General features: G+C 41.2%; 1 protein-coding gene across 6 annotated transcripts in view; it reads right to left on the reverse strand.

The window, feature by feature from the left end:
- The window catches only part of dclk2a (doublecortin-like kinase 2a), a 45,416-nt gene that overhangs the window by 21,166 nt on the left and 159 nt on the right, over window positions 1-24,091 (reverse strand). For 5 of the 6 annotated variants that reach the window (XR_010094056.1, XM_063476079.1, XM_063476082.1 and 2 more), the window contains exons 1-3: window positions 23,264-24,091; window positions 18,997-19,334; window positions 293-422 (exon numbers count right to left, since the gene is read on the reverse strand). The exon at window positions 23,264-24,091 is cut by the window's right edge. Coding sequence is in view for 5 of the 6 variants with exons in the window: in XM_063476079.1 (XP_063332149.1) it covers window positions 293-422; window positions 18,997-19,334; window positions 23,264-23,669 (874 nt within the window). In the remaining variant the exon portion in view is untranslated. The remainder of the gene's footprint in view (window positions 1-292; window positions 423-18,996; window positions 19,335-23,263) is intronic. The other variant, XM_063476080.1, reaches the window with a different exon arrangement.

Raw genomic sequence — 24,091 nt, forward strand, 5'->3', positions numbered from 1 at the left:
GAATCAGCCTCCCTGCAGTCCAGATCTTTCCCCAGTTGAAAACATTTGACATTACATTTCTTAAAATTATACATTTTCTCATTTGATATGTTTTCCATGTTCAAAATTCCAATCAACAATAAATCACATATGGCATTGCACGGGAAAACACACAGCATATCTTGATGTCAACTTTTCAAAAGGAAGGAGTGTTTCATGCAGCTGCAGGAGAACAAATAATGGGTTAAGAATGTCATGCTAATACAGAGACACACACAGAGACATATGTTTGGTTAGTGTTAGTCAGGCCTACCAGTTGTAAAGGCTGTGGAAGCCTTACCACTGTGATCCAGCACAAAGTCGTCTTGGGCATAGCGAAACTTCTCTGGTCCGCACGCTATGAAGACATCATCATCCCCGAAGAAGTCCTGCAGGCAAGTAATCTGGAGACAAAACAGTAAATATTAAGGAGTGATGAAAAATGCGGATATCAAATTTTTCAGGTCTAAAATCCTCATTGAAGTATACACATGAAATAATTAAACACACACCATTTAATCTGCTTTAGCCTGTGCCACTGCAAGCCACTATGCAACCCACCTTTTTCCACACTATGCCTGAGTATTAAATACCTTTTCTGTTCTGTATCGGTCTTGCTGCCACTTTCCAGATATACACAACTACAGGCCAATTATAAATGGCAGATGGAAATAACAGCGTTCTTTTGAATGCAGTGACCCTGACTGAACAATGTTTGTGTCTTGCATCAACTGAACTCATCCAAGTCTAGAAAAAATTAAAAACTGTATTGAGTAATGATTTATTACATTTATTACAGTAAAAGATACAAGATGCCTTTTAAGACAAGCTGGATTTCACAATTCATCCTGCCAAATGTGCCATTTCCAGAAACTTCATTAGCTCTAAGATTAGTAGTAATTGTACAAAACAGAACAGGTTTTAGCTACATGTTTAACTGCAGTGCTTTTAGATGTACACTCTGTGCAATCAGCTAAATAAAACAGGCCAATTAAAATTAGCCTGCATGATGCTTACAGTATGGTAAATATGGTAAATTACAGTATGGTAAATGTGTGACTGTGCAACTGCTGTGTCACAAATACACTGAGCGTGACAGCACGACAAGGTCAGAACCTCTCCTGACACCCAGAATACTGCAGAGTTAATGCAGAGTCTTGAGAGGGAAGCAGTATAGTTCGAGGTTGTGCTGCAGGGTAATTTCTCTTCCTTCTTCTATTCTGTCTCACACCGTGGTCGTCATTTTCTCTGCAGCTCAGAGCACTTTTTGTTTTACACCCACCACCACCCACCCCTGGAGACGGAAACAGAAGCTACTTTTAAGCTACACTGAGTCGTGCCCATACACACACACACAATCCCTCTGTTGCTGTAGGTGGACAAGTAGGAAGATAAAGGAGCAAAATATCCGTTCATTATCCCTCCCACCACTGCATGCATGTGTGCCCACTCGCTGGCAGTCATATGAGTTGTATCCACACACACACAGACACACACTTTTGCAAATAAGAGGTGGGGTACTGCATGGCTAAAGACTGTGGGCAGATGGATCCTCTAGAGGAGATTAGGGGTTGACACAGCAGGGAAAGTGTATTTGTGTGTGTGATGGCCGACAGAGGAACAGGTGGTCCAGAAAAGCAGAATGGCCACTGAAGAGGGTTAAAAAATAAAAAAACAGAGATGGAAGCTGACATAAAATAAGTCAGAAGTGGAGGAGGAGTAAAAACTTACAATGATGAAAAGTGTAGTGTTTGACATAAATTCATTCACAGATCTCAGTTACACTGTATTAGCAATAAGTGAGACGCACAACGTGTCTGCAATCAGACAGTCTGAGTTCAGAATGAAAAATTCAGTATCCATGACTTTCTTATAGTGAATGCAATTTCTTTTAACCTTTTATGACAACTAATGACCTCTTTTACTGGCAAAACTGAGGAGCAGTGCTGCTGTGGGGAAAATGTCTGCATAATTCGTGTCCATGCTTAACTGTGGCAGATTACTGAAGATTTGACATAGCTGAAGTGAATGTCATTCTTTAGACAGGCTCTCACTCAGGAATTTGGCAGCTGATCCTCACACTGTACAGTATAAGCACAGGTGTTAGCACCCGCCCCCAGGGAGCGTCCGATGCATGTCAAAAATGGACCGTGGTGGACTACGAACTCTCACGCTTCTGCTGCATGACGATATTGGGTGACATTTCCACTTGACCTCTGACCTTGATCCTCATGGCCTGCTGTTTCCTTCGGTGTGCAGACATTATGAGGGATGACACTTTGCTGCATTTTTGCTGTGTCATTTGTTTAAGTTCAACGTGAGACAGCAAAGCACAGACTGCTGAGGCGAGCAGCGAGCACCGTCCTCTGGCAGGGGAGCCACAAACTGGGATGACATCAGCAGCGAGAGGGCTTTAGTGACAGCTTATAACAACAGTTCGTCATTTTGTGAAACGCTGTGGTGGAGACTTAGTTCATGTGAATTTTCTCACCATACTCAAACCTGTTGCACAGTCCAGTAAACTCTTTAACCACAGGCTATTCAGCTTAAAATGACCTTGCCAGAATTGTTCTACCTCACTAATTCACGTGTTATATCATAAGCAAACAAGATACACATGTCAGTGCCCTTGGAAGCTTGTGATATTATTTAAATATTGTCTAAGAGTTTAACTTTTAAACTGAGTAATGAGAGTGGCTGGAGTGATCAAGCTAATATAATAAAATACAAGGCTAGCTTTTGTATTATGTTATAATAAAATTGTGATTTTCATTTACTATGTAGTACAGCTGTGTGACTGCAGCACTTCGGATGTAAAATAGCTGCCTCGCTCTGTGTTAGCAGCTCACTGAGACTGGCCAATTAAAATCAGCGGTTTTACTTGGTGGACCGGAGCTAACCATCTCCTGGCTGCAGCTTCAAACACACGATAAAAGATATATAAAAGATATATAGATGTTCTCATTTAAATGTCATGCATGCAAATAATAAGCACATTTCACAAATATAAAACTACAGCCTCACATTACATGATGCCTCTTTTTCACTTGTGCAAAGAGAGTGGATGATAAATTACATCACAATAACCTAAAAATTTCAATCTAAAATTGAAATCTGTGCCTTAATGCCCCAAGACCTACTTGTCCCATGTGCCCTCTGAGGCAGTGGGCTTATTTATGAAGAAGGCAGACTGGAATATTATACATCACTGTTGAAAAGGCTCGTGGCTGCACACTCATTTGCTTTCACCCCTACGCACACCTCTCTCTGCAAGGCTAGCACTGCTGGGGCCTATGATAAAGTACTTTTCAGCTGCCCTGTGACGCCCGGGGGGAATGCAAGGGAATTGAGACAAATTGTGGCTGTATGGATAAATTTTAAACAGGCATAAAAAGAAGAAGAGGTCAAGTGGTTAAGAACTTAAGTCAAAGAGCAAAGTCTATGAACGGAGGTTGTGTTCTGTGTTTGTTTTGATTTTCTTTTTTAAACTTGAAAGCAGTTTAGAAATGCACAGTTTACAATTTATTAAAAAGTGACTGACTTTATATTAAATAAAAGACCACGAAAAGTCAATTAAAGAACAGTTTTTTTAATATTATGGATTTTTTTTTCCAAGACAGGGGGAACAAGGGACAGCGCATCGTTATATGATGAGTCAGAAACTACACAACGCCAACCTATAATATCACTTAGTGTACTATAAATCAAACCATAATTTATAAAATGAAGCCATATTAGATCAGATTAGGGATGTTTACTAACTGAAAACTCAGTTCATTTTGCTCACAGACTTCAAAACAACTTATTTTTTTTTCAACCAGTTTAAGTTTGACTTTACTTTCAGACCATCATAACAATTATGATCATGTATAGAGTTACGTGCATACATGTTTGGACATTAAAACTTTCTTCAGCACAGTGACTGAAATACAGGCTTTTAGATTTATATCAAAGGGTTTTACAAAAGCATTTCATACACTTCTAAGACTTACAGGTATTTTTATACATTGCCTCCCATTACCAGTGGTTCATAAGTAACTGGACAATTCACTGAAAAACTGTTCGCTTGTAATGTGCCATGATAAACTAAGCAAATGAAAGACCTGAAGTTGACTCGAAGTGCTGAACGTCAATCTGGTGGTTTTTTACTGGAACTCTCACTATGAGGTCCAAAGAGACATCACTGCAAGTAAAGGAGGCCATCATTAGGCTGAAAAACCAAAATAAACCAATCAGAGAGATAGCAAAAACTTTAGGAAGTCGTCAGATCTACAATCTAAAACATGCTTAAAAAGAAGCCATGCACTGGCAAATTCAGAGACCTGGAAGATCCCAGAAGACGGCTAAAGTGGATGATTGCAGAATTATTTCCTTGGTTAACAAAAATTCCTTCGCAAAGTTTACCCAAGTCAATGCTCTTGAGGGGATATCACTTTCAAAGCCTACAATCAAGAAACGCCTTCATGAATGGAAATAAAGAGGGTTTACTGCAAGGTTGTTAAGGCCAGATTAGACTTTGTCCGAAAACATTTAAAAAGCCCAGCACAGTTCTGGGAAAAACAATCTTTGTACAGGTGAAAACAAGATTAACTTTTACCAGCATGATGGGAAGGAAAAGTATGAAGAGGGAGAGAAACAGCTCATGACCTGAAACATACCACATCATCTGTGAAAAATGGCAGAGGCAATGTTACGGCATGCATAACTGCCAGTGGAACCAAGGCACTAGATTTAAATAGAAGTACCAGGATGAACTGTGATGTGCACAGGGCCATACTCTCTGCTCAGATTCAGCTAAATGCTGCAAAACTGATCTGACAGTGCAAATGGATGATAACCCAAAGCATACTGCAAAAGCAACCTAAGAGCTTCTTAAGGCAAAGAAATGTGATATTCTTCAAGCCATTCACCTGATCTCAACCCAACATAGCATGCATGAAGACAAAACTGAATGCACAAAGACTCACAAAGACACAAGAACTGAAGGTGGCTGCAGTAAACGCCTAGAAGAGCATCTCAAAGCAGGAAACAGTGTTTGGTCATGTCCAGATTTGGGGGAGTGGTCCGAGTGGTCCTAATTTCTGAACAGTTAATGCAATACATTTAATAAACTCCTTGAATTTAATTCAATCTGCACCCCAGTGACATATTGACTGGTTGTTTTTAAAGTCCTCTGTGGTGGTGTACAAATGTAAAATTACAGGACATCTCCACAGTTTAACAGAAGGGACCACTAGAAGCAAAAGTAACACAAAATTGCTTAAACTAAAGTCAACCAGCAGCTTTCTTCAGTGATGCAGAGGCTGACATGAGGATGATGCTGTAACATCACAGCGGGATGTCGTTACCAAAGCACACTTCTAAGAAGACCCAGGTGTTATAAATCATATGAAAAAACTGCACAGAGTGGCCTGAAGATGAGACAGAAAAGCAGGCAATTTACTGACAACAGTAAAAAAACACCAGTCATATTAATCCAATCAGCTGCTCCCTCCTGTGCCTGAGTCTCAATGCAGTGCCTGATGTCAGCATTACTTATCTGTTGAATTTTTTAAGTTTCTTATAAATGAAATTTCTCACTGAAATCTAAAAGTGCTAAATATTAAAGCTTAAATGCATTTCATATCACATTATAAAGCAGGACTAACATGGTGAGTATGTTTACACATGGGATTCTTTCCTTAAACACAAGGGAAATGTTGGAATCGAGAAATGAAGAGCATAAACGTCAGACTACATTGACCATGTTTGCCTTTGCTCTTGTCAGCCACTGCCAGGATAAACAGCCAATGGCCGTCTACTGCCAGCACTGTCCTGTAGGGCCTGTCTTGGCCAATCAGTGAAGTGAACTGTTTGCAGGGTTCGGTATTGGCTGGGTGACATGACTTGAGGGTAAACCAAGTTTACCCTCCAAGATGGGACACTCCCCCGCCTCCCAAATGTCTGACCTTCTCTTACCCTCACCATCAGTCTGTGTCCTCTGTCCTGTCTGCTGTATTTTCTGCCCGGGTAAGCTCGGCAACAGCACAAATACGTGCCAAGGGCTTAACATGTGTGGATAATTCAAATACAATAACAAGCGAACAGTCTTGATTTTCAAGGCATTCAAAAGGGTTTTAAAGCAGGGAGGGAGAATTGTCTTCTCTTGTTTTTACAGAACAAAAAACAACTGAAACAGAAAATCAGCAATGAACAAAACACGCACGCAAAAAACGCATAAAAAGGGAAAACGACAGCTATAATTACTCCGTACGTAAACCTCATTTACCCACAGACCTTGCTTAAATTCTCACTTAGAGTGTTACTTACTTAAGAATTTGCTGATAAGTACATGCCCATTAAGTTTGTCAGGGGGATGTCTGAGCTAAAGCCAGCCTGGTTATTAACACTGTTTGAACTCTTAGACAGAGGCAGCTCCCTGAGACAGTTTAATTCCTCTGGATTAGAGCAGTGAATCTCAGACACGTGTAACAGGCAGCACAAGCAGCGTGGAAATGAGCGATGAGAAATCTAAGCCCATCATTAACTCACGCCAAAAGTGATACAGCTGGGTGACAAATGAAAGTTAAAAGAGAGAGATGAAAAAAACAAACCAAACCAAAGTGAAGTATTAAGGAGTTGGGCCACTGCATGCTGCCAGAACAGCTTTAATGCATTTAAATCACACAGAATGCATTTGTATTGATTTGCAATGATCATTCCTCAAAAAGAACAAGTAGATCTAAACCACTGGCAGCAAAATTTCATCTATTCATCTGACCCTGTTAATATTTACATAGGCATGTACTAGTATAATAAATATACAGGCAGAAAGAAAGACAGTGTGTGGGAGTTGTGCTTAATTGTTTTTATGAAGTCTTTTTCGCTCATTCAGGTGTGCAGAGATTTCACACTTAAAGACAAAAGCAGCACAGTACCCATTGAAGTCATTTGTAGAGCAGTTCAGAGAAACTCCAGCAGCCTGCAACATTTCGCCCTATCACACATTACACAGCTGTCTGGCTTACCGTCTTCCTCTCTTCCAAGAGATATTTGCACAAAGAGACTCATAATCACATAACTTCAGGCTGTCTAAATGTACCTTAGTGCTCCACTCTCTATATGCAAAAAGAGCTGTGCAAGTAAAATGGAAACACTGTCCAAACATCCAAATACAAAGGTTCAAAGGAGCCCCTCCTGATTACCCTTCAGAATTGCTGAGGGGCTAAGAGATGCTGGCTGCCAGTTAACATATTCTGAGTTTTAAATTAATAATAAATCAGTAAGAGTGCTACATTTAGACTGGCTTTAAAGACCAAAATATTAACAAGTCCAAAAGCTCCAAGCTCTCTTAAGCCAGTGAAAGAAAAGACTTGAACATCAAGAACAAGCACAGACTTCAGTCGCCTGGTTGACTTGGACAACTGATCTGTCCTCAGACACTCAGCTAAAACTTGCTGTGACTCTCTTTGCGTGATTAAACTCGAGCAGACAAACAGTGTGAGCTGTGATTTGTGATGATGCCTAACCATATCATGATGTCAGCTCCTGCTGGGGGAGCGAACGGCCCGCTGCAAAGAATGGACGAGGTCCAGGCTTCACAAATAAAACAAAAACAAGCAGTTGAAATCGCACAACACACAATGGATGCACTCCCCCTCTATGGCCTCCGCACGCTTTGCACAGCTGACAGTCCGCCCCCCACCCAGCACCCCGGCTCTCTGTCGTCTGGCAGCCTTTTGTCTTCCCGCTTGTTCAGTCGGTCCTTGTGAAACATGGAACAGGTACTTTGGTGTCATAACTGCAGTGACCGTGTTACAAGTTGTTACGAAAGATGGAAACAAAGATTGATTCCGAGTATCCAAATAGATGTTAAGTTATTGCCAAAGCTTCGTGTTTGTCTATCAGTGCCAGCTTTGTTTACTCAAAGTCAAGTCAAATCTACTCGCAAACAGGAAAGCCGATACAATTCTTGGCACATAAATCCCCAAATGAAAAACTGGAGCACATTTTAATGAAGCCTCGTCTTAGTGTGGTTCAAACCAAAAATGCACGGCCACTAAAGACACACACGGAGAAACTAAACACCTTCAAACAGCTAAAACATCGTCAATTAGAAAGATGAAAATGATAGAAAAACCACATAAATGCTGTTTTATTAAGAGGCTGCCTGCTTTCACTGTTCCAATAATCTACAGTCTGTACTCTGTGGGAGGAAACTGCTTTAAATTCAACTTTGAAAAAGCAAACTGAACAAGTATCCCTCTTCCGCAATGAAAGGACAGACCTGCAATCCACTAAACTGACAAAAAAATCTGATTTACCAGCAATATAGTTTGAATAGTCTGATTTTCTAGTAAGGATTTGACAAATAAAAGGATAATTCAAATAATAAAATATTGCCGAGCCTAGCAGAGAGCACTCCTGGTTGGATGGTGTCAGTGCACTGGCGTCAGATGGTGCTGTATGCTAATGACAGTACAGAACAATGGGTGGGCATGCAAATTTCATGGCTGTTGACCCAAATGACGGTGTTTAATCCAGACTGTGTGCTGACAACAGCTCAAGCCTGACAATCAGATGAAACCCTTGTGTGGCCTTGCCTCTAGCTAGTCAGAGATGGAGGCAGTCTTATTAATCTATCTCTAACCGCAGCAAGTTTCACCGTCTTGCCAGGAGAATGTGCAAACAACAAGATATCAGCACCTTCAATGTGACAACTGGGTGAGAAGAATTCGGACAGCTTAATGAATGCAAACCCTTTAACTGCTGGCACAAGATAGTGGTGCCGCACGGCAAGACCTGGGCTGCTGGGATAATGGGGACAGGAGGCCATCATCATTAAGACCATGTCATTGGAGATGATGCCAAAGTGCATCAGCGTCACAGTAACCACATATATGTATATGCACCAAAAACACAGCAGTGCATGAATGCACTCTTTCTATATGTGGCACAAACAGAGCAACTATTTGGAAAGTTGTGAGCAATTTTCACAAAGGAAGAACTCTTAACTCAATATTGAGGACAACACTGACATTTTTATGCAGTGTGCTGCAGTCGAGGAACTATATTTCTTTTTATGTCCAATGACATAAAAATACAAAGGTGCAACATCTTTTATGAATTAAAAAATAAAAATTGTACATTGTTCGTGTCAGTTACCGACAAAAATACACAAATTTGTGTTTTGTTGACATAAACAGGGGAAATATCCTTACAAATGTTAAATACAGAAACAGATGTTGGAATGACGTTTTTCTGTATACTCTCTTTTCATAGGGCATCATCGGTTATTAAAAGAAAAAGAAAACGTGGAGGAGGGATAAAAAAACCAAACTGTTGTGCATGATTTGGTTTAGTCTGCTGGGAGACGTCCCAGACTGTGAGCCTGCTGCTCTTGCACAGCATCACATCAAATTCTTTGTGCCCTGATAAACTGCAGCAGAGTTGAAGGCCTACAAGTGACCTTCAGTTGTTGTCATGCACACTGCTGTAAAAATGCTGGAGCCCTAATGCACTTAACAGTTAAGGAAGCCAATTTCTACCCATCAATTTATAGAATTTCTGCTTCGTGGTTGCTCTTATAGATTTTTAAAACTATAAGCCATCTTCTGCATCTTTAGATTATTATGGATGGATGCAGGATCCTCTGTATCCCATTAGTTAGTGCAAACATGTAAAGAAAAGAAGACATTGCATTTGAGCCGACTGTCCAGTTACTAGTGCTCCCATTTCCTCTCCCGCTCCTCAGGTTACTGTGTGTACTGACTGACAAGGGCTTTAAAGATTTTAGAGAGACGAGCATTTGAGTAGTCTAAAGGTCATGGTTCTGTTTTCAGTCTCTCAATAGTGAGCAGACAAACCGTTATCCTACAAACATCATTAAAAGAAGTAAAGGCAAATGCATTTTAGGATTTCTATCATTTTCCATGTGCACAGGCAGAGATTTTTGGAAAAAGGAAATATATACATATATATAATTACAGAACATAGATTCCAGTTATCTTTCCACTGTTTGAAATCACATCATTGACTCCAGGTACAAAACAGAATTTGTTTTAAAATCCTTTTTGTTAGTTGACAGACCTGCTCATCATCTATATCCCAGACAGACCTCACAGGTCATCAGGTTCAAATCTTTTAATTGTTAACCCAGAATCAGATCCAACTGGTCTTTCAGTTATTGTGGTCTGGAACAAGCTGCCTGCAGATCTGAGATCAACTGTGTGTGTATTCAAAAACAGACTCAGAACCTCTTTATTCACCCAGGCTTACACTCATTAGGCACTGCTGATCTGATTTTGTCTTCTTTGTTAAGCACCGTGAGCCAACATAGAATGAAATGTGCTATATAAATAAAATTGCTATTGTTATTACTGTTCATTAAAATTTCATATATATTGCTTTTCCGTAAGACCAAGAGCACAATGTCTATTTCAATGATATACACTCACTGATCACTTTATTAGGTACACTTTGCTGGTACCATGTTAAGAAGCATCACACCGATTCTGCAGGTTTATCAGCTGGACATCCATAATGTGAGTCTCCTGTTCAACCACAACCCAAATGTGCGCTATTGGATTGAGATCCGATGACTGCGGAGGCCATTTGAGTACAATGACCTCACTGTCATGTTCAATAAACCAGTTTGAGATGATTTGACCTTTGTGACATGGTGCGTTATCCTGCTGGAAGCAGCCATGAAAAGATGGGTACACTGTGGCCATAAAGGGATTGACATGGTCAGCAACAACACTCAGGTAGGCTGTGGTGTTTAAATAACGCTCGTCTGGTATTAAGGGGCTCAAGGTTTTGGTTAACCTGTGTGAACCGTAGCCTCAGTTTCCCTTTCTTAGCTGACAAGAATGGCACCTAGTGTAGTCTTCTGCTGCCGTCGCCCATCTGCTTAGCCATTTAGAGATACAGCTCTGAACATTATAGTTTGGATATAACAGAATGAATTTTGCGTGGTCAAGAAAATCTCAGAATATGTGGAACAAATTTAAGAACTAAGACCTTTTAAAAATAGACGGTCGTGACTTCACACTTCTCTATTTTTTAAATATAGAATCTGGCACTGAATCTGCCCTGAAACTTTGCAAATGACAGATAAAATGTAATCGATTGTTCACTCACAACAAAAAAAGATTTTTTCCCCCGTGGAAAAATTGGATTTCTCACCCATTGATCACTAATGCTTTAATAGCTGTAACACACCCTGACAGACTTATCATGTGTCAGGGTCACATAGGGTTGAAGGCTACATCGGGGAAAGGCAGGGAAAACTCTGGACTGGACCTAGATTTTTAAAATCACAATAGCGCCGATAACATCAGACAGCACTCTGTGCTCCATTAACTATTCACAGTTTAGCATTTGAAGTGGGTATAACCAAGACAGCCAGCGGTTAACGCCACCTCAGCATAATGAGCCCTTTTTTTCTTACACCTTTCTGAGCTCTTTCTCAGCAGCAGACTAAAGTTACCCTAATAGTTTCTGCCTGTAAGCATAACTCTGTACAACAAGAGGTCTGTATTAGTCTTTGGCAATGCTAATATTTACACTTACTTCATCCCATGATTGGCTCTCTGTGTGCAGGTCAGCTGTGTCTGCTGCCTGCGATCAGGTCAGGTCACGTTTGCCTTTCGATTCAGTCGTCTTCCTCTCTGCCTTTACCGTTAAATTACAAAGAAACTAGCAACCAGCGTCACATGAGACAGCAGAGTGCCTATTAATTAAATCGTTCCTGTTGGCTCCCAGCATAGTGTTTGTCCTTAGTCCTGATATGAAAACTTTGGGGTTTGGAGTAATTTGGCTACTACTGCTATTTAAAAACTCTCAACACTGTCTGCAGGATATGTAGCAGAGTATGCATCCCAGTTGAGCAGATGGTGTGGAGCTGAGTGGCATCTTTGCAGTAATCTGCTGCCGAGTTTGTTAAAACATGGCAGGAAAGTTAAAGATCTGTGTGCCTGAGATGACCACGTCTCAGTCCTTTCTTGCATCGCATAGCTCTAGAGGTAGTAGAGACTGTTGAAAGAAGAGTATTTTGAACAGTCTAAGCCCTGTGCTTCTAATTCTGTTTATTATTTCAATCTTTGGCTATAATATGAGCAACCATGCTTGGAAGAGCATATATATGCATATAAATAACAAAAAGCACAAAACTTTCACTTTATTGAACCGCTCCATCGTGTTTTCCTTTTTAATACAGCTCACAAAACATGCAATATATACTTCAGGAACATGAAGAATACTGAATCTATCAACGTTGGAGTCCTAAAAACCTGTATCAGCCCAAAGATGTCCAGCATCAGGCTCAAGTTTACAATTCATTCACTTCTTTTATTTTGTCACAGGGACATTTTTTTGTCTTTGCTACTTCTTCTACAACTCCCTTGAATACGTTCTCTATGATTTACATGCAACAAAAGCAAACTCAGGGACTGCAGGACTGTGCCCAAAATTAATGAATGCATCGAGTCGACAGTTTAGACAATTAAAATAGGAAAATCTTATTTTCTGCCTGCCCGGTCAGCTTTGAGATGTAAAACAGGGTCTTCTTTCAAAAGCAGCAGCTGATTCTGTTGGCCCTGATAACCATGATCTACAATTAGCATTCAGTCTGAAGAGGAGCTTTGACTCGAGGAGAGAGAGTGGACAGAGACATTTTGTGAAAGGCCCCTTACTCACGAAAAAACATCCGTGAACACAAACGCCCTCAAACACACCTGACAGCTGCACTGTAACCCTTCCTTCCAGCTTGTAGGTCTAATCATTCGGTTGTGGCCAGGGCGGGGGCTCTGTGTGAGTGTGAGTCCATCAGCGGGTGGGAGTCTGCAGACCGGGTGGCTGGTACCCCCGATTTGATTTTGGAGGAGCAGATGGTCGGCTGCTGCTGGAAGGCATTCGGAGTGTTTGCGTGTGTTTATGGGTGTGTGAGTGACTGAGGAAGGAGCCTTAGAAGTGCCTTTTATAGAGGCTATGGGGTTCAGACTAGAAAGATATTCACATGAACTACTAATATACATTCAGTTGCCAGTTTATTAGGCAACCGCATATTATTTTAGGGTTTTTCCCTTACAATATAAAGCGCCTTGAGTGATTTGATGCTATATAAATAAAACTGAATTAAACTGAACTGAACCTAAAACTTGCACTAAAACAGTGCTGCAGTAAATCCAACTTTTATGGGAGTTCTAATGTTCAGTTTCCGTTTCTGTGTGAGAGCCGTGACCCTTCTATTGTGGAGTCACGAGAAGCCTGGATCTTATGATGCTCTTGAATTGGACTGCATTAAAATAATATAACTCTTTAATCCGTCAATCACACTTATGGTACTGGGCATTTTGGAATGCATCTTTAGAGTAATCAAATACAACTTTGCTCATGATTTCTCCTTAAAGAGACTAAAGAAACAATCATTTTAAAACAGAATCAAATGCTCCAGCACAAACACATTTCCAGTGTTTCCACTAATAAATGGGACTGAAACACCACATTTTATTAGCTCAATAGCATATTTGCACATCACAAACTTTAGAAGTTTTAATACTTTGAATTGACCAACATTACTTTTAATAAAGATTTAACTCATCTATATATAGCGCTTGCCAGATGGATGGATTTATACTCCACCAAAGAGCAGAAACCATCTGTTAAAGGAAGCTAAATAAAAAGACTACTGCATCCACAGGCTGGTGCAATGTGATCATTAAGATGCCTGCGGTGAATATCTAAGGAAGCTAAACGACACACTTGTCAGCATAAATTGTGTAATGTGTCATCTGTAATGGATAACCTCAAAACACTTACAGAGTACATGTTGTGAGTCACTATTACAAATGATTTATTTATGGTTGAAAAACATAAAAACCTAAAAGGGAAACAAGATTTTTCTAGTCAGTCAGCCAATCTGTGATTTATTAGAATCACTGCCGTGAATGTTGGGCTGCGACTGATCTTCAGTTTGATAAAATAATATATTCGACTGATGTGCCGTTTGGTTTTTTTCCCTTCGGAGTGAGAGCAACGCTAAATTATATTGTTATTTTTACTTTTGACCACCTGACATATTCAGTGTACTTGTAGGCATGACTAAAATGTCAGGCTTGAAGACACCTTTGAGTAAGTATAGTCTGTGCAAGCTGCGACAGCACCATGATCATCTCGGTCCACCCAGTAAAGGTTTTGCTGGTACAGACGGTGTTTGCGGGTGCTGTTTTTGATGTTTTCCTTTAGAATAAATATAGATTGGGACATTACGGTTCAATTTAAAGCACCACTGAACACACGGGCCATTCCCACAACACTGACATCGGCAATTTCAGTTTCACCCACTTCCACCACAAGTTACATTTACACAGACATTGTGGACTTTAACACAGTGCTTCATTCTGGCAAACTGTATCAGCATGGTTTGGGGTAGAGCAATCATTTAAACACTCTGCCCACCTCTTGTAAGTTCAAATGATTGGTCAAAGCATTAGCTCTCAACACTGATCATGAGTTTTAAAGTGCACAAACGCACCCCATAAAGCTCCATATCTGCTTCTCCTGATATGGAGCTTAAAAAGCCTGGAATAAACAGCTGGTCTGCATGGCTGGTCTACTTGGAATCTCTCATGGGATGGAAGTAGACATATCAAGGCTTTATGTCACACATATGGAATCTGTGTTAGGTGGGAATTCAAGTCCGCTAACAGAATTCTTTAAAGTAGTTTTCAAATATGAAGCTTTTTTCCCTTTTTTTTAAGAATCCCTGTAAAAACTTTTCATTGTCAAAGAGGGAAACTTCGAATTTAAGTTGGAGAGCATCCGCTACAGGAAGCTTTTTTTCTTTCCAAAAAAGCTACTTTAAGCTGCTCCCTTATTCACAAGGGGTCGCCACAGCACGTAGCTCTGCATGTCTGATTTGGAAGATTTTTATGCCCCTTCCTGATGCAACCCCAAAGGGATACGTGGCTCCTCTCAGAGTCAAACTGGGGAGCTTTCGCTTGTTAGGCGAGGCTTCAGTCTAAAATAATGTAAATAAATACAGCAATGTTCTGGATGCTATTATATAATCTTGTCGAGTCAGTGTTTCTGCGCAGTGCTGGCCTAACAGAAAGGATGCTTTGATCGCTCTGTCAAAGGTGATAAGGATCACAATTCTCATGAGTCAATTTGTCCAGACTGTCCAGCCCAGAAAGATTCCCGTCAGCTCACAGAAAACAAACATCAGCTGGTTTGGTTGTCAGACTTTCAGTCCCAGTTTAATTTTTCTTTTTCCCCCACTCACCAACACTTTTAAAGCTCAATTTAACTTAAACTGTTACCAAAGAAATTCATTTAGTGATTTTGTACTAAAATGGACAAAGCATGCTGACATTTTTGTAGTCTTTGACATAATTCTGTAATCAACATCCCTGTGTGGGTGGAGCTGATCGTTAAAAATAAATAAAATGCAGTTTAGCTTCACTAAAAATGCAAAACACCTAGAGCTCTATCAGTTCAATAGTTACAGTAATTAAGGTTTCACTTTCTAAATGCTTAATTCCAGTAAACTAGTTTTATGAAACCATGAATTAATACATTATTTGTTAGATTAAAATGTGCATCAATCTATTCCAGTATAGGCCAAATACAGGATTTCACAAAAATCTTTATCCCCCTAATTTTTTTAAATTTTGCTAGGAAAATGGGGGGAAAGTGCAGTACATACAAGAGAAATACAGTATATATAGCAAAAACAGAATTTGTACAATTGTGAGTAACTTGAAAGTCAAAATTTGGTGTGAACACCTTTATTCTGCAACACACCCTGAACTTTTTTAGCAAGCTACAGTGGCTTGCAAAAGTATTCGGCCCCCTTGAACTTTCCCACATTTTGTCACATTGCAGCCACAAACATGAATCAATTTTATTGGAATTCCACGTGAAAGACCAATACAAAGTGGTGTACACGTGAGAAGTGGAACGAAAATCATACATGATTCCAAACATTTTTTACAAATAAATAACTGAAAAGTGGAGTGTGCGTAATTATTCAGCCCCCTGAGTCAATACTTTGTAGAACCACCTCTTGCTGCAATTACAGCTGCCAGTCTTTTAGGGTATGTCTCTACCAGCTTTGCACATCTAGAGACTGAAATCCTTGCCCATTCTTCTTTGCAAAACAGCTCCACAACTGCCCTGTGATGGCCTCAGAGGTTGTCTAAGAGAATATTGGGAGCAACAACACCATGAAGTCCAAAGAACACACCAGACAGGTCAGGGATAAAGTTATTGAGAAATTTAAAGCAGGCTTAGGCTACAAAAAGATTTCCCAAGCCTTGAACATCCCACGGAGCACTGTTCAAGCGATCATTCAGAAATGGAAGGAGTATGGCACAACTGTAAACCTACCAAGACAAGGCCGTCCACCTAAACTCACAGGCCGAACAAGGAGACCGCTGATCAGAAATGCAGCCAAGAGGCCCATGGTGACTCTGGACGAGCTGCAGAGATCTACAGCTCAGGTGGGGGAATCTGTCCATAGGACAACTATTAGTCGTGCACTGCACAAAGTTGGCCTTTATGGAAGAGTGGCAAGAAGAAAGCCATTGTTAACAGAAAACCATAAGAAGTCCCGTTTGCAGTTTGCCACAAGCCATGTGGGGGACACAGCAAACATGTGGAAGAAGGTGATCTGGTCAGATGAGACCAAAATGGAACTTTTTGGCCAAAATGCAAAACGCTATGTGTGGCGGAAAACTAACACTGCACATCACTCTGAACACACCATCCCCACTGTCAAATATGGTGGTGGCAGCATCATGCTCTGGGGGTGCTTCTCTTCAGCAGGGACAGGGAAGCTGGTCAGAGTTGATGGGAAGATGGATGGAGCCAAATACAGGGCAATCTTGGAAGAAAACCTCTTGGAGTCTGCAAAAGACTTGAGACTGGGGCGGAGGTTCACCTTCCAGCAGGACAACGACCCTAAACATAAAGCCAGGGCAACAATGGAATGGTTTAAAACAAAACATATCCATGTGTTAGAGTGGCCCAGTCAAAGTCCAGATCTAAATCCAATCGAGAATCTGTGGCAAGATCTGAAAACTGCTGTTCACAAACGCTGTCCATCTAATCTGACTGAGCTGGAGCTGCTTTGCATAGAAGAATGGACAAGGATTTCAGTCTCTAGATGTGCAAAGCTGGTAGAGATATACCCTAAAAGACTGGCAGCTGTAATTGCAGCAAAAGGTGGTTCTACAAAGTATTGACTCAGGGGGCTGAATAATTACGCACACCCCACTTTGCAGTTATTTATTTGTAAAAAATGTTTGGAATCATGTATGATTTTCATTCCACTTCTCACATGTACACCACTTTGTATTGGTCTTTCACGTGGAATTCCAATAAAATTGATTCATGTTTGTGGCTGTAATGTGACAAAATGTGGAAAAGTTCAAGGGGGCCGAATACTTTTGCAAGCCACTGTATCCTTTAATTTAGGAATAGTTCTCCAGGCTTCTTGAAGGACATTCAAAGCTCTTTTTTCGATGTTAGCTGCCTTTTATTCTGTATCAATATGATCCCACAGTTCTTTATCAATGTTGAGCTCCAGGCTGAAGGAGACCGATTAATGACTGTTGGTGTTCCATTGTGTGTTTTTCTATCCACGTAAGCTTTTACTGGATGGGCAGAGTGTTTGGGATCATTGCGATACTAAAAAACGAAGCTCTTGCCAATTAAACACTTTCCAGATGGTACTGCATGGTGGATCAAAATCTGATGGTACTTTTCTGTGTTCTATCAATTTTGACAAGATCTCCAACACCCCTAGCTGAAATGCAACCCCAAACCATGACGGAGTCTCTCCACTGTGCTTTACAGATGCTGAAGATACTCACTGTTCTTCTTCATACAACATCATAGTGCTTCATAGGTCAGTGTCAACTGGCTTAACTAAGAGTACAAGCAAACACATTCCTCTGAAAATTGTCAGGTACAAAGACTGGTTCTCTGTCTAAACTTCAACCCTGAAATCCACTGAATCATGCAACAAGATGAGTGTTCTATAAATGTATGTAACATCCTACATGTGACATACATACTTTGACTTAGTGCTCTGAGCACATTTCACACGAACTCTTCCAACATGCATCACAAAATACAAACATCACAAGAACAGACTCAGGAACAACTTCTTGTCCAGCATCATAACAACAATGAATAATCTGTGTAATAATCACAGCCATGTACAATATTTCAAATGATCAGAAACTCTGTGCAATATTCTCATTATTGGTAAATTCACTGTGTAATACTCTTATCATACTCCTCTGCCTAGCATTGCCTCATTTGTTACCTCGTTATCTTACCCCGTTAACTTGCAAATACTTTTTATATTTAGTACTTTTTATATTTTCTGTGAGAATGACACTTTGTTCATGGTCAGATGAGATGTCAGCGTAAATATTTTACACGGGGGCCACCATGTGTTGTAGCTCACCTCATGTCTGAACACCACAATTTCAACAGGGTAATATACATGTGCCCCAGATGGATAGCATTATAGCATAAATAGTCTCATGTGGTACAACCAGAGCGCGAGGTGGGGATACCATATTGATGGATATGGCACAAGGCCTTAAAGCCAAAGTGTATCCATTACTGCTTTGTTGAAATAATATATGGGCGTAGAATTATGTATGGGTGATTAAACTGACTTTAATTATCTGGACTGCTGACACAGCTGAAACCTATAAATCGCAGTGGTTTTTAGAGATAAGCTCAGCTTTGCTCCATCTGGTTCCCGTAAGGACATTAGCCAGTTTCATCTCATTGAAAACGATATGTTTAACTAGCTCTAGCTGTTAAGTTATGCAACTGTAGCAAATAAAATCACCACACAAACTAAAACAAGAACAGGTCATAGTTTGTGTAGTAATTACTGGAGCTGGTGTCCACACAGTTAAAGGCAGTTTAACATGATGTAGAGCAAGCTAAATAGATATTCATCAGACCTACCTGCTTGCCTTCCAGTGTGTACAGTCTCCTCACTGCGCCAGAGTCCAACTTGATAGCGTCTGTGATGTCGGTGAGCACCTGCTCAAAGGAGTGTGCAGTTTTCTTATTGAGCAGTATCCGAACGGCCTTGCGGGGCTTGACGCCGCTGCGGATGACTGTGACTAACTTGGGTTTGATGAAGTCCTTAGATTCCCTCTGCAGCTCACTCTTCAGTGGGAAGAGAGACGGGAGGGAGCGCGATGTGCTGGTCTTGCTGCCCACTGACCAGTTGGGGTTCACGTTCTTGGTGTAGTCGACACGTCGGAAGGGTTCATTGGAGGCGCACACGTAACTCTCTCCTGCAGGAAGAAATGAGCTGTATGAGGTGCTGTAAAGAGAAGCTAAACACTGGCGCATAAAGCTCAAATAGCCACGTAAAGAACTCAAGTCATCAGTGGGAGGAAGTCCTGCAACAGGTGAGATGGCCTCATCATTACCCTGACATTAACATTACTGCATCACTCTGGGATTATAAGGAAACTGTGGCAAGCTCTTGCTAGGATCAACACATACCTTTAAAGAAAAAACATCTGTGTGTACATTTACCAAAGAGAATGGCTGAGGTTATTTTGCTATTAATTGCGCACTGAAGGACACATACGTTGCACAACATCAACCATAGCATGCCTTACTAAACACTGCTCCCATATGGTGAATAACAACGAACTGACAGTGTGACGCTGTTCTTCTCTCTCCCTTCCAGCTGCAGGGCTGCTTTATTGGCCTTCCTCCAAAGCAAAGCGTTTTGCTTTATCAGCCAGCATTCCAGTTTAAACACCCTAGCACACAAGTGTTTCTCCTTAACAAGAAAGTCGTGATAAGTACGGGAGCTTGGTGGGTGAACAAAAACCACATCAAGAATGTCTGGAGATTGTTTTGAAAGTGCTGGATTTGTGCTTCCCTGCTGCCGGTCTGTTCCAAATATGAGTAAGAGCTGGAAAGTCACAAATAGTGTCTGCAAGTACCAAAGCCTCTCTCAGAAGCAACTTACTGCATGCTCAACTTCACGAGAGACATTCGGCTTTATTTGAAATAAATCTTGTTCTAGGAAACTAGATAATTACAGGGTTACTAGGAATCAGCATGTACAAACTAAGAAACCGAGAAATAGATTATTACTCATGGCTGCATCTGTGTATGAATATAAGAACCACAGTGGCTGGCTCTGTCCAGAGAATCCTGGTTAAGTAGCAGGAAGAGTAATCCTTTACATACCACAAAAACGTATTTGTTCAAAACTTAAAGGAAAACTTTTATTTGTAGGATATGTTCAGCATTTTTCTCACCAGTTCATCTGCTGATAAGAAATCAATCCCAACACTGACATTTTGGTTACTGGATTTGTGTCAGAACAAGCGAATTGAACTTCAGTGTAAAAAGGCCAACTGAGACACCGCGTCCCAGGATACCAGGTTTTATTAAGCCTGCAATTAACCAAAGGCTAATTAAAAGGCTAGGCCACAGCTGGAGGGGACTGAGCTGTGGTTGAGCACCGAAACAAAATATATAACAGAGGCTGCCGTTCATCTGCAGGGAAATGACAGAACGCTGACATGCCCTCAGACGGTGCGCGGTGACAGGTCTATTCCCCGACGTCCCACGGGGATGTGATCGGAGCCCCAGCCACCCGCTGCTGGCTGCTGTCCTCGTGTGGACAACAGATGAGGACAGGCCTGACGGACTGTTTAACCAGCCCAGCAACTTTTATGAGGTGACACAGCGGTCACCAATCCAGCATGACGTCAATAAACAGCCACTTTTTTGTTATTACTGTGATAACAGAGCTGCTGTCACAAAGAAATAAAGTGATCTAATAACTGCAAAAAGTATTCTCAGTCTTATGAGGTCATGGTTCTCCGATTTATACTCACAATGTTACAAAGAAAGCTCAACTTTCTTTAACCTTATCAGACTGTGGCCTTTGCTTTACACTTGAATTTCAACTGTCAATTTGAGTTTTTACATTTTACATTTACATTGTTTCTATCATCCTACAGGGTTGAACTTCATTCAACCCTTTAGGAATCATATTCTCACATTTTACAGAAACATGTAGCACACGTCTGTCATGAGAGGTGTGTATTATCAGTAAAGAACTGTTTCTAAGTCATGATTTAAAACTCTTTCAGCCATTTCTCTCTGCTGTAAAATACAAAATATTTCTACTAAAGCTCAAATGCTTTAGTATCACAAGCCAATTTGAACACCGACCATTAAAAGGCTTAATTTCCCCATGAGGTTCAAATAAAGACCCTCTGGTGCCCAAACTTGTTATTGCCCCGACTAGAATTCCCTTTGTCAGCATGCTACGGAGCCCCACTGTAACCTGCAAAGCTCTTTCTAAACCCATTTCAGGATTGGCTATAGCCGTTGTTTTCCACAAGCACAGCAGTTCGAGTTGACTGGTTGGCTCTGTAATCCCATCTAGTCATACGGGGTGCACATGTGAATGGCGCCTGATTGGGTTTTCACACAAAAGAGTCCCAGCATGCCTCAATCAATGGATGCAGACTGCTGAGTTGTGCAGTAATGTTTGCTCTCTTTGTCCATTAGATGGGTGTGTAAACATCGACAAGATGGCCCACCTGCAATCTGAGCGGCTCAAGGAGAAATTAAGCAGTCAACAAACATGCTTACCATTGACCCAGGGCATTATCATATCCTAAGATTCCCGCCTTAAAGGGCCTGTCTCGTCAAACCAAATCATAAATGGAATATTTATTCCTATTGGAATAATAGGCCCTATTTGGTGAGATTAGAAAAAAAAGACAGAAAAGCAATACAATCAAATCAATGGAGGCCAAATGGAACGAAGTATTCTTTAAGTATTCATTTTGGGGTTATTTAACCATAATAACAAGGTTGACTACAGCAAAAACAACACAAAAGAACCTGCTTTATTTTTCCCACTATGTGGGCACTCGTACATTCAAACACTTGTCCTAATACCAAAATTCTTCTGCATACACCACCAGAACAGTCATTTTGGATGAACTGCCTATTGAAATAAAATCACTGGCTATGTGAGCTACTGAAGTAGCACTGAGGGGTGAAGTCAGTGCACCAAAACAACCTTGGTGCAGTTTGTTAAACTACTGTTGCTACAGAATTTAGATCAGGCACTGGCCTAAATCTTCCCCAGTCTCTGGAGGGACAGAGTAAAGCAAATGAGTGCAGCACAGACTGAAATTTAGGAAGATGTGAGATGAAAATAGGATTAATAACTTCAGTAAGAGGTCAGTGGATCCTAAGTGTGTGTGAGGAGCGGTAATAGAGGACTGCAGTCAGGTCACAGTGCAGACAGTGAACATGAAGATTAACTTATTACTGAGAGGTCACTCTCCCTGCAGAGTAAACAGCACTGGGAAGAAGGAGTAGGTAGGACAGTATATTCTATTCGTTTCTGCAGTGAGTGACCAAATTTGTCTAGGGGCTCTTTGACAAGACGAGCACAGTTCTCCATATAGAAGGATTACAGGAACAATTGTTACCACTTTTTGTAGTAGTATTCATGTTTATCCTATAAAAAATGACCAGACAAGGGATGGGGGAAGGCAATTTTTATCCTACAAGCCCCAAGGCTGAGCTCAATCAACTGCAAAAGATTTTAACTGCCAGTGAAGCCAATAACATACATACGTTCACTCACTTACTCACTTATCCATTCATTCATTTCCAGGCAGGGGTGTATTTAGTGAAACACAGGGCACTTTCACGCCCACAAAAGCTCACAAATAAAGTAGGCGTTAGCTGGGAGCGTGAGTCCAGCTGAGATCAATGGGCAGTGATGCACATTTTGCAGAACAGAGCATTAACTGTACTGAGGAGGGGTCTGTATGCTTGAGTGCATGTATGGCACTGGGTCAAACATGTTAGGGCGGTTACGTCAGTGCATATACAGCCATAATCTATATCGTTGCACTGCATCCAACATATAAGTAGATGGGTTTAAGTGCAGCAGATATTTGGAACAGAGTCAGAACTTTCCCAATTATGTTGTAAAAGCAGGACAAGGAGCCAACTCTCTAAATATAATTTGCTTTGTGAGTTTTCAGGCAACTTAATCAAATCAAGGCAAAAAAAAAAAAGTAGCTTTCAAACGATAAACAGCATGTCTGAGTCGATGCACATTAGGCCACCATTGATCTAATCTCAAGTACTGAGCTCCTGTCATCATTTGCGGTCACGCAAAGTGATTGTTGAAGGCTTCATCCATCATCGACCTTACCCTCTACTAACTCATCCAGGCTGGTGATCTTCCTGCCCCCATCGACCGTGTACAACGTCCGGACTCCTTGCGGAAGGTTGACGTTGTCTGACAGGGACCGTGTGAGCTCCATGAGCAGGGCATCCAGGGATCTGAATCGGTCGTTAGACACGGCGTACACCAAACCTTTGAAATACTTGTCACCATTGCGATAAAAGCGCACCTTCCTGGCCTTTTTCTCGGAGGTGAGGGACTGGAGAGTGCGTGTGCGGTAGAAACTACAATGCGCACTGTGCGCGGGGCTTGGCACCAGCCCGTTACCTCTAGAGCCACATTGAGACCCGGAGCCCGAATTGGTCCTCGGTGGCCGGTGAGGCTTGTCTCGTTCCTCAAAGTGTTCAAATTCAATACTTCTGCTTAGCGACATGTCGTCTCTCACTTTATCTGAACGCTGCTCCAAACAGGAAACCAACTTTTATACAGAGAGAGAGAGAGAAAGAGATGAGGGATCGATGAGCCAAATGAAGAAGGCAGCCTACACGTGTGCGTCCCCAGTCTCCACTTTAAGCCCGGTGTGCCTACCTTAAGCAGCACCAACAGTTTCAAAATGAGAGGGAGAAAAAAGAAAGTCAGGATGTGACCCCTCAGTCCGCTGAATCTTATCAGATCGATCCGTTAAACTGATTCATCAACCGTCAACAAAACACAGCAGGAATAATCCAGACGCCAGCTCGAGATCAGATATCCGGTTGAAAATGTGTCAAAAACCCGGCAGCTGTGCTTGACAGACATCGCAGTGAATCTCTGTTATCTCACAAACAGCCACGAAATGTTAGAAAAGTTCGGCAC

This window comes from Pelmatolapia mariae, linkage group LG6, assembly GCF_036321145.2.
Source record: "Pelmatolapia mariae isolate MD_Pm_ZW linkage group LG6, Pm_UMD_F_2, whole genome shotgun sequence".
Lineage (NCBI taxonomy): Eukaryota > Metazoa > Chordata > Actinopteri > Cichliformes > Cichlidae > Pelmatolapia > Pelmatolapia mariae.